Below are 12,104 nucleotides of genomic sequence, written 5' to 3'. Positions count from 1 at the left end.
TTATCCTTGTAATTAAGGAGTCTGGCTATAACCGGCCGATTTCTGCTACTGTTATTACCTTCTGATCGAGGGGGGGCCTATCCTGTGGGCTCGCTCTACTATCATCGGGGAGTATGAGGAGGGAATTTTTAAAGCTTTAGTGAGAGTATCGGATATGAAAGTATCAAGGTTTTCAAATTGTTTAGTTTCAGGCAGACCAATTATTCTAAGGTTATTCCGTCGTGAACGGTTTTCAAGGTCCTCTAGTCTATTCATGATTTTTTGTAGTTTTTTTATCAGCATTCTCAATTTTGGAATTATGAATAATTGTTTGATCTTCCAGATCCGATACTCTCTGTTCTACTTCTTGGAGTCTGTTTGAAAATTGCCGCACCTCTTGGGTTAAGGAGGAGATATCATTCTTAATTTCGGTTTTGAGGGTTTCAAAATTAGGAGTAAGTGCTTCAGCAATATTGGTCACTAATGTCTGCATGTTAGGGTTTTCTGGCATTATTGCTAAATTTATAAGACTTGTTTGTTCGATACCTGGTTCTGGTGGATTCTTAATTTTTCGATCTCTATGCCTTCCTGTCATATTTGGGGAAGCATATTTTGGGGAGTTGGAAAGATATTTATCCATATACCGTGTGATTGTGATTTATAAGGTGTTGAATCGGGGAGGAGAAAAAAAAAAAAAAAGGGGGGGGGAGGGGATAGTGAAAGTGAATGTGTGGTAAAAAAAATTAATATTGGGGGGGAGTGATAGTGTACCAGTGGGGAAAGTGAAGACCCAGTATGAGGGGGCTGCAAGAGCCCGGGGGGTGCACTTGCAAAGAAGAAAACAACAAAAAAGATAATCTAAGTGAGTTTATAGTGAAAACGTTAATTATTGATAGTTTATGTGGGAAATTGAGATTATCGTGAGTAGTGATAGAGTGAGTTTATTACGGCAGCAGGGAAATATTCCTCCCAACTCCCTGGGTTAAGAAAAAGCTAAATAACAGTAAAGCGAGAATTTTTAAATAACTCAAATAGTGAGAAAGTAATGCAAGTTATCTCCACTTATTTGTAGAGTTTAAGGTTAAGATATAACTATAAATGTAGGGTATAGGGTTATGAGCACATTTCTTTTCCTCCCTTCTCCTCAAAAGAGAGAAAAAAAAAAAAAGAAAAAAAAAAGGGAAAAAAGAGATGACCAAAATTTGCAAAATAAGTAAATATGTACCAAATGTTCTCCCTACTTTCTGTAAGAATAAATGCAAAGATGAATACAATAACAAGAGCTCTGTTCTAATAGGTAGATAACTAGGCTTTGGGGCGAGATTTTAGTACCCAAATCTAACTTCAAAAAATAGGTATTTATATAATTTCTAGGAGGTACTATAAGGGCCCAAGGCAATTAAGCATTGGTTTTAATAGTTAGTATTGTAAATGTAAATCACATCAGCAATCATAATTACTAACTTAACAGAAATAAAATATATAAATGCAGCCAAAGAAAAACAAACTCATAGAACCTATTATTATTTTAGTTACAATTGAAATTTAACCATTATTCCTTTCCCCTTCCTCCCTCTCCCTTCCCTCTAAGGGGAAGAGTCAACTTCCACACTTCTAGGAAGAGGAAGAAAGAAAAAAAAAAAGAAAATACTCTTGACAAATGTCTCTTTCAAAGCATTAGTCTTCTGATAAATCCCATAAGGAAAGAGGGTTTTATTTTATCCAAAGTCTCAGTTTTCCACAGTATGAGCTTGTAAGCAGGGAGAAACAGGACATATAAAATGTTATTGCTATATTAAGCCTTCCGATATTTCACTTCCTTGCTTCCTTGAATTATGTAGGCTATTAAGTAAGTAAGTACTCCTCTTCTGTTTCCCCTTTCGTATATTGGTTTATATGAGCAGTCATTTACAGCTTGAGGATAAGGTGTTCCTAAGGTTAAGCCTGACTATGCGACCAATGTTCACAATTTAATTAGGAATTAGTTTCGCCGTCTGGACACAGCTGCACAGTGAAACTTACCCTCGCCTCCGCACACCCGTCATCCCTCTATTGAAGTTTAAAGAGCCGGAATAGTTGCAGCGGTGCCGGTAAGGAGCAGGTACTCTGGAAGCCACCTTATAGACAACCCGGTGTCCAAGGATTCTTTGCGCTGACAGCGTATCCCGCACCCCTCTCACGCAGCACCGGTGGGAGAGGGGGGGGGGAGGACAGAGGCAGGGGAGCTGCGGTAATCCGTCTCGTATCTCTCGCTGATCTTGTTATCCAGCGAGACTCTCAATGCCTCCTCCCACGCAACTTCGGTGGGGGAGGGGGCAGCATACGTACCGCTAGGTCCACCGGGGCAGAGGTACCTGTTCAAACAGTCCGTGGTCTTCCTGTCTCTCTCAAGAAACCGGCAGGTACAGCAAGGCAAGTTTTGAAGTCGAGACGGGTGCGGAGGGGAGGGGGGTCTTTTAGTTCCGGCAGAATATTGCCAAGTCCGTGTAGCGAAGGCTGGAGCAGGGGAGAATTCAAATGTTTGGAACCCTTTACTTTACTTTTTCCCCTTATATTTCACTCTTATCAGGTAGTCCCCAAAGAGGGGTATATTTTCTGTTTGCTATTGGCAGTTCAGTAGTGTAGATATAAGCAGGTTATGTGTCTGTTCTGCAGCAAGGCAGTGGGTTGGATTTCCACTGCAGGGCACCGGAGGAGTTGATAGAACCTGTCCAGGTAGCAGCCCCAGGTAGTGGGGAGGCGCGAAATTCCTGCCGCCAGGTGCTGTGAGACTGGAGGGAAGCTCAGCAATCAGGACCTTGCTCCTCCTCCACCAGGTGCCCTAGAGCATCTAGAGAATTCTATTTTAAGCAACTTTCTAATTTACTCCTATTATCAATTTTTTCTTTGTTCTCTTGGTATCTTTATTTGAAAAAGCAGGAATGTAAAGCTTAGGAGCCAGCCCATCTTTGGATCAGCACCTGGGTAGCATTTGCTGATTAGTGGCTAAATGTAGTCACCAATCAGTAAGCGCTATCCAGGGTACTGAGCCAAAAATGGGCCGGTGTTCTGTTGAGAACTCCAATTCCTCAAAAACTCCAATCTGACATCACTTCCTGTGACTCTTCTATATTCACTATATGTTTTTGCCTGTCTTGGGGGGCGCACCGCCGATCCTCTGGCATACACCCCAAGTAAACCTTGGGGAATGAGGTTTACAAGGGGGGCTTCACCCCCCTTGAACCCCCCCCCAGGTCGAGGCAAAATAAATAGTGAAGATTACAGTGCCCATCTGATTGGTTGTGAATCCTGTCACTCATTGAGGCAGGACCAATCAGATATATGGAATCACTGGAAGTGACGTCAGATTGGAGTTTTTGATGTATTGGAGTTCGACAGAACATCAGCTTCTATGCTTACATTCCTGCTTTTTCAAATAAAGATACAGAGAGAATGAAGGAAAATTGATAATAGGAGTAAATTAGAAAGTTGCTTAAAATTGCTTGCTCTGTCTGAATCATGAAAGAAAAAATTTGGTTCAGTGTCCCTTTAATCAGCAGCAGTAGCCACATGACCCGGCTGTGGAGCTGATTTGGGTAATCTGCATTTTCTGCATGGCACCAGCAGTTCTCTATGTTCGGAGATCAGCACAGGTGTCTACATAGATTTGTCGATCTTTGAGTTAAAAAAAATCTAAGAAGCTGGTTAAGATGACAACTCACTTATAGGCCTTTAATGCAGAGTTGCCTATGCAGGCCATCCACAGAATCGTCTTATCAGCTGTGCCTATAATCTCTTTGTAAATATCTGTAATCTTTAGAGGCATTTTTTATAGAAGATAAACCTTTTAACACAGGACTTGCTTTTGAGAACAAACTAGAATTTGTCCCAAGAAACTTTCAATTGTCATTTAAGTCAAAACAAAAGAGCAAAGACACCTACCTTCACATCCAACAGTATCAGCAGGAGCCAACCAACAAGGGAAACAGGTGCTGGGATTGCTGGTCTTTGCGACTGGTGAGAAAAAACTGAAATTGAAGGGAAATTAAAATAAATAAATGGTATAATTCACTAAATGATCACGTTTATTCAACGATAAAACACTATGTAGAAGATAATAAATAATCAATTTGTAAAGCACCATATCCCATAGTGTAGAGCACATGACAATGGAAATCTGCATTACATTACAATTCACAAGTTTCAGTCCATTAGACTTTATACAAAATGACTTAGGAGGGTGTGTGTATATGCGTTTGTATGAGGTATAAATGTAGAACATACCCTGACAGACAGTCTCCGCACTGCACATCTGCTGTGAGAGTTCCAGGACTAAGCTGAACCCTCCTGCGCTTATCGCACTGCGTGTGCATAATGCAGGGAGACCTTCCAATACGGCTTGAGAACATTCCTGGGGAACAACGTCGACAGGCAACTTCAGCACCTGTTCCAAAGCCACAAACCTACAGGAAGAAGGGGGTCATAAGTCACTTTGCATTTGTAAGAGAAGGATTTTCCGATTAGCCCATTAAAAACTGACATATAGTAATTAATCTGTCGCATGCATAAAAAAATGAGAATAAAGAGACAGAACAGATCAAAAGTATGAGTAGGGTTTGCAGGTTATGGATGCAGTGCATGCATGCTAAATGAGTATAAAAACAGAAAGTATAAAAGCCTTGGCAGAAATTTACGAGGCATGTGCAACAGTTTAGATCTTATCACGGTAGCAAGATGCTGTATAACTGCCTTACCCCATCTGGCTCCTCTCCAGGCTGGCACTCTATGCATGGCACACACTGATCATCCTCAGTCCTGTATTCCCCTTTATTGCATTCTAGCTGACACTGTCCTCTCTGGAGAAGGAGCTGAAACACAAAGCCAGAGTTACAGCACATAATATGTGACAAAACAGCACAAGCATTTAACTATTCTGGGGTTAGAAAGTTTACAGATATTCTGGAGAAGTTTTTCCATAAAAAAGTAAATACATCAAATAGATATGTTCTATTTAGTTTGGAAAAAAGTAGTGGGCAAATAAAGTCACCACAAACAGGACTCTATAGAAATCACACTCAATTACAGGTACATCAGGATATAATAATGACTGTACTTTTATTTTAACTAGGTTTAAATGTAACATGTTACGGCTGATCTAACAGTTTAGTAGCCTTTAAGCATATGTAGGAACTCATGTAGGACACAATAAACAGAGAAATAATTAAAGCTATTACATTGAGCCATGTAAGATGTTCACCATATGTATCACACTGTACAGAGCTATTTGTTCCCAAACCTGTCACCTTTCTTTATTTATAGATTTAATTTAGGGATATAAATCTCCCTTAGATAAATAGGTGTACTCTGCTTACACAGAACGCTGAGCCGTAGACAGTCATTGCACACCTGGGTGAGGATGCAGTAGTCTACCATAATTAACCCCCTTCCACCATCTGAAACCCTTCCATTACAGTCCTCTTTAGCAGCCAATGTGTTAAAGGGATATTCAAACAGAATATGAATAGGTTTACATAAAAAGGTTAGGTCAGCAATCTGTCCATAGGGTGGATGACAACATTCCAACTGCTTTTTTGTGGAAAAATCATTAGAAAGTCTTATTTTGTATAACTTATTTTATATACAAATCTCAAGGTGTTTACTGTCCCTTTAAATGCAAACATGTAATCTTTGCTTTATAATGTCCCTTTAAAACCTCTTCAGCTTTTGCCAGCATCACACATTTCCACCATTAAACCCTCTACCATTACACGCTATTACCTTTCTCTTCCAGACCCACAAGCTAATAGAAGCATTAGCAGATCTATTTATTTCTAGAACATGACTGCTCTGTGTATTAGACCTGAGTACTTTATCAAAGACCATGTTTATTTTATTAGTGGTCCTCACGAAACCACTCCAGTATGTAGCAGTACTGTTTGGTACGGAGTATGTGAGCTATGGAACCCAACGGCTTGATCTGATGCAATTTAATAAAGAGAGCAGAACGGCAATAGGACTCGGTAGGTCTCATGTGCTCTGTATAGTTCATGTCGTTTCTTGCTATTTAGACTGAAATGGAATAATGACCCATCGGTTTGCTAATATGATATTGCTCTCTGTATACACAACAGAGACCTTAGATTCCAGAAACAGTTGAAGCCTCTAAACTATTTGCAGAAAATACAACTGCATTGGAGATCTATTGAAATAGCTGACCTCTTAAAAGCACATTTTGCCCCCAAGGAGAAACAGAACGTAATGTTACCGTCAAGCGTTCTGTATTGTGATGGGAAAATGTACACAAGCAGATGCTCAAATTGTTAAAAAAAAAATGAGCTCTTCAGTACTTCTATTTAAACTGTTCCCCGTTCTCTTATTATCCTTAAAGGGACACTGAACCCAATTTTTTTCTTTTTCGTGATTCAGATAGAGAATGAAATTTTAAGCAACTTTATAATTTACTCCTATTATCAAATTTTCTTTATTCTCTTGGTATCTTTATTTGAAATGCAAGAATGTAAGTTTAGATGCCGGCCCATTTTTGGTGAACAACCTGGGTTGTTCTTGCTGATTGGTGAATACATTCATCCACCAATAAAAAAGTGTTGTCCAGAATCTGAACAAAAAAAAAGCTTAGATGCCTTTTTTTTCAAATCAAGATAGCAAGAGAACGAAGACAAATTGATAATAGGAGTAAATTAGAAAGCTGCTTAAAATTGCATGCTCTATCTATCACAAAAGAAAACATTTGGGTTCAGTGTCCCTTTAATGAAACTCAGCTTTCTTATGTGAGAGCATACGGATTACAGAAGTAGAACACACAAATAGAGTTTCTGCAGTAGTGCCTTAAAGGGGCATGAAAGTTAAAATTAAATTTAATGAGTCATACAGAGCACGCAATGCTTCAATTTACTTCCAATATCAAAGTTATGCACAGCCTCTTTATATGAACACTATGGGGCACCAACTTCTACTGAGCATGGGCAAGAGTTCAGTGTATACATGATGCTTTGCTGTGCAATTCTGTTGCATATATAAATATATATATCCTGTTTACCAAGCACATATTGCAGCAAGGTGATTAGAATATCATATAGACTAAAGAACTTTAAAAGGACCATTAGTCTACTCCAGCATTTTTATTGTTTAAAAAGATAGATAATCCCTTTATTACCCATTCCACAGTTTTGCATAACCAGCACAGTTATAATAATACATGTTTTATCTCTGTAATTACCTTGTGTCTAAGTCTTTGCAAACTGCCCCCTTATTTCTGTTCTTTTGACAGACTTGAATTTTAGCCAATCAGTACTGACTCCTAAATAACTCAGTGGGAGTGAGCACAATGTTATCTATATAGCACACATGAACTTACAGTGTCTAACTGGGAAAATAAGATAAAGATAAGTGCCAGCCTTCAACGGCTTAGAAATTAGCATATGAGCCTAATTAGTTTTAGCTTATTTGATGATAAAAGTAAATTGGAAAGTTGTTCAAAATTGCATGCCCTATCTGAGTCATAAAAGTTTAATTTTGAGTAGACTGTCCCTTTAAATATGGTAAAACAGCATAATAAACAAAAGAATAATAAGACAATACAATCAAACTTACTTTGAATTTTAAACAAATAGTGGGGGTTTTGTGACAAATGAAAAAGGTTCCTTTCATATCCCTGTACTCGAATAATGTTAGCGCTATAAGCCAATCACAGACATATATATCTTCCTTGTATCCAAGCCTCTGCAGACTGCACCCTTATTTAAGTTCTTTTGACAGACTTGCATTTTAGCCAATCAGTGCTGACTCCTAGGTAACTCAACGGACGTGAGCACAATTTTATCTATGAACCAACGCCCTCTAGTTGTGAAAAAATGTCAAAATGCATTCAGATAAGAGAAATTAGCATATGAGCCTACCTAGGTTTAGCTTTCAACTAAGAATACCAAGAGAAAAAAGCAAAATTGATGATAAAAGTAAATTGGAAAGTTGTTTAAAATGACATGCCCTATCTAAAAACTGTCCCTTTAATAGGCGCTGATGCACAATTTGATATAGAAAATAATTTTAAATTGATTCTGAATCGACCAAGTGCATCATTTAATCGCCCCCCCTGAGGAGTATAGAAGCAGTAATCTTATGGATCATTACACCACAATAATACGCACAGTGTGTCTATGTGGTTATTGTTGTGTAATGAACTAACACAGGGACGCTAAACTAATGATTCCGATAGAGCATTCAGTTTTAAGAAACTTACCAATTTACTTTCATTATACATTTTTGCGCAGTGCATTTCTATACACGCTTTTCTTTTCTCTTCTCATACTAAGCATGTGCTAGCCTGGGATTAGCGGATGGCTGTCACATAATACAGTGAGACGGTGTTCTGTCGGATTCTGCAACCCGTTGGAATGTGCAACCAGACAATATGCGCATGCGTGCAGTTCCTTCATTGCATTCTTAAACGCACACGTCAAGGGTTGCTAAACTCCAACAGAACAGCTGCCATTGGATTTTGCAACCATGAAGTGTGCATGTGACATACTCAGACAGTCGCAGAATCCAACAGAATACTGGGACACCATACAACGTCTTAACCGCTCACAAGCAGCAGGGTACTAAAAGATATGGCGACTCACTCTGCCCATAACCCCCAAAGTATGTGTCTGCTTGCAGAGCATCTTGACTCCCTCTTAACCTGTTTTTGTTTTATTTAACTAGAGTAGCTGAAAAAGTGAGTAATAAGCATTTCACACTTACATCAAAGGTTTTGGCCATCAGATTTTACAAACACGCTATATGCACGCATGCATGTTCAACTCATAGAACCCTAATAACTGGCATGTAACTCATAGTACCCTAATAACCGGCATGCAACTCATAGTACCCTAATAACCGGCATGCAACTCATAGTACCCTAATAACCGGCATGCAACTTATAGTACCCTAATAACCAGCATGCAACTTATAGTACCCTAATAACCGGCATGCAACTTATAGAACCCTAATAACTGGCATGCAACTCATAGTACCCTAATAACCGGCATGCAACTCATAGTACCCTAATAACCGGCATGCAACTCATAGTACCCTAATAACCGGCATGCAACTCATAGTACCCTAATAACCGGCATGCAACTCATAGTACCCTAATAACCGGCATGCAACTTATAGTACCCTAATAACCAGCATGCAACTTATAGTACCCTAATAACCGGCATGCAACTTATAGAACCCTAATAACTGGCATGCAACTCATAGTACCCTAATAACCGGCATGCAACTCATAGTACCCTAATAACCGGCATGCAACTTATAGTACCCTAATAACCGGCATGCAACTTATAGTACCCTAATAACCGGCATGCAACTCATAGTACCCTAATAACCGGCATGCAACTCATAGTACCCTAATAACCGGCATGCAACTTATAGTACCCTAATAACCGGCATGCAACTTATAGTACCCTAATAACCGGCATGCAACTTATAGTACCCTAATAACCGGCATGCAACTCATAGTACCCTAATAACCGGCATGCAACTTATAGTACCCTAATAAGTGGCATGCAACTCATAGAACCCTTATAACCAGCATGCAACTCATAGAACACAAACAACTGGCATGCAACACATAGTACAGTACCCTAATAACCAGCATGCAACACATAGTACCCTAATAAGTGGCATGCAAGTGCTCATAGATCATTGGATGCATGCACGATAGCGTGGTTCAAAAATCTGATGGCTAAAACCTCTTCCCAGTCTCCCTCCATCGGTTTCTGAGAACCCTAGCCTCACGCATACGCACTTGGCTGTTACAAAATCTGATGGGCATGTGTTTTGTCTGATTTTGCAACCACTGACGTATAAACAAAATGCAGAACAGAGAATGTGAGAAGCCATTTGCCCACCGTGACATATTTGTTTTTTTAACATAGCTGCTGCTTCACAAAAAAAAAAAAAAAAAAAAAAATACTTACAAACTGAACTGAACCTTTATTGATTCTCCCCCTTCCACTGTGCATCTGCGGGGTAAAATCATTGTGAAGTGTGCTGCTTTCTATCACACACACACTGCTTTCTCTTTCCAGGCTGGAGTGTGCCATGTGTAGAAGTGGAGGGGTGTTTGACAGCAAACTGGCCATCAGATTTTTATGCGTGCGCTTCCTGTCAAGGCTGCAAAATCTGATGGGTGGTGTGTACTCTCGGATTCTGCAACGGTGACATCACGACAGGTCCCAGAATCCGACAGAACACCGGAAAATGGGGTGGGGTGATACATTTGCCAGAAAAAGAAAAAAAGAAAAAAAAAATCTGCCTATTTAAAATTGTTATTGGTTTGTTATTGTTATTGTTTATTATGCACTTGTTAGTTATGCAATTCTACTGATGTATAAACCCCTTGGCTACTTATGAAGTCGTTGCTGCCGAATACCTGTCTGGTTAATGGAAGGTGTAGCCCTATAGGCATCAATTCTCTGGCACATAACACATCAAGGCTTTTATAAAGAATGATTTGTCCCACTGCCATTCATGTGACAGCCGCACTGACCTCTCTAGGTGACAGGTACACATGAGAACTGCAGATTTTAAAAAATATTTCTGAATTTAGCCAAATAATGAGGAAAAGAGGTGCTGATGTTCTGGAAGAAAAGCTAAAGGGAGACGGTTTTAGAATGTATTTCCTGATTTGCAAGACTGGGTAGCGCATTGTATCTAGAATTGTAAGTATTAAACATTCCCAAAGACTCGAGCGACTAGAAAAATCTAGTGTACAATGTCCCTTTAAATAAAAATGGTAAAGCACCTCAGTACATATGTGGCATGTGACCATGCACAGTAAAAAAAAACTATTACAAGCATTAATACAAGTATATTCCAAAAAAATGTTTGTTCAAAATGCCAAGAGACATTCTAGTATAAAAAGAAAATGCTTTATTCAGTATATTCAGCAAGAGCGTGTTGTGTGCAGGCTGCGTCTGTCCTGCGACATCAGTAAAAGGCTGCCTCTTCCTCTGTCCTCCCCCTATCACATAGTGTGACCTTTATGTCTCAGGGCTGCAGATCCAGTAGTGGGAGGGGACGACCAGCTAAGGCATCAGTCATTTAAATCTCCCATTACTTGCTGGCTACTTACAGCTGTTTGTATCACAACAGTGATTCACGGTGAGACAGAGGCTTAGTGCACTTAACCCTTCACTGCCACAAGTGTATAACCTAAGAAGGGACACTCATTGATTTAGCTCTTGCATTTATTCCTTGTGTGCTCTGGGTGATGTAAAAATTTAATGTGACATTCTAAAGCAAAAATGAAATGCTCCAATCTCCAAAAGGGTTAAACCCATAGGTAAAATCCTGCTCAGCAGCCACAAGCATTACAGCTCAAGCAGAACACAGTCAGCCAATCAAGAATTAAACATATTTTTTTAAAAGCATTTTATTTTGGAAACAAATCCCTTTATTTTGCTAGTTCTTCAAAAGGGGTAAACATGCAGCCAAATTTCCACCCTTCTCCAGATAAAGATGCAGCCAGTGATTGGCGCATACAAATGCATGCTTGCTCCTGATTGGCTCAAACACTGTATCCTTATCTTGAGTAGCACGGGAGCAAAACTTGGTCTATGCATTTAACCCTTTTACATGGGGTAAAGCACATGAATAAAGCATTTTCTTTTTATACTAGAATGTCTCTTGGCATTTTGAACAAACATTTTTTTGGAATATACTTGCATTAACATTGTTTGTAATAGTTTTTTTACTGTGCATGGTCACACGCCACATATGGACTGAGGTGCTTTACAATTTTTATTTAAAGGGGCATTGTACACTTAGATTTTTCTTTGCATAAATATTCTTCTTTATAGTAGTGTCTATTACACGCAGTTATATGAAAATGGGTGCATATGACCCCTTTACATGTTTCTTTAGTTTAAAAAAAACATTAAAACACTAAATACATTTTGTATGAAAACATTTATCATTGTAACTATTGGCTACAGGTTTTAAGAACCCTGTGCAAATCTGCTGTGTGTGGCTTTTGTAACAGTAAAGAGAAATAGAACTAAGTTTCATTTTAGCCTTTTTATACAGTGGTCCCCAGCAGTGAGACTACTAGAGATCAGTTAGCTGGGAGACTGTATAAA

At 39.2% G+C, this 12,104-nt stretch overlaps 1 protein-coding gene across 4 annotated transcripts in view; it reads right to left on the bottom strand.

The window, feature by feature from the left end:
- The window catches only part of RELT (RELT TNF receptor), a 61,672-nt gene that overhangs the window by 22,574 nt on the left and 26,994 nt on the right, over positions 1 to 12,104 (bottom strand). For all 4 annotated transcript variants that reach the window (XM_053708728.1, XM_053708725.1, XM_053708727.1 and 1 more), the window contains exons 3-5: positions 4,713 to 4,826; positions 4,243 to 4,421; positions 3,901 to 3,986 (exon numbers count right to left, since the gene is read on the bottom strand). In XM_053708728.1, the coding sequence (XP_053564703.1) occupies positions 3,901 to 3,986; positions 4,243 to 4,421; positions 4,713 to 4,826 (379 nt within the window). The remainder of the gene's footprint in view (positions 1 to 3,900; positions 3,987 to 4,242; positions 4,422 to 4,712; positions 4,827 to 12,104) is intronic.

This window comes from Bombina bombina, chromosome 3 (genome assembly GCF_027579735.1).
Source record: "Bombina bombina isolate aBomBom1 chromosome 3, aBomBom1.pri, whole genome shotgun sequence".
In the NCBI taxonomy this organism is placed as follows: Eukaryota; Metazoa; Chordata; class Amphibia; order Anura; family Bombinatoridae; genus Bombina; species Bombina bombina.
This window is presented reverse-complemented; position numbering and strand designations above follow the sequence as displayed.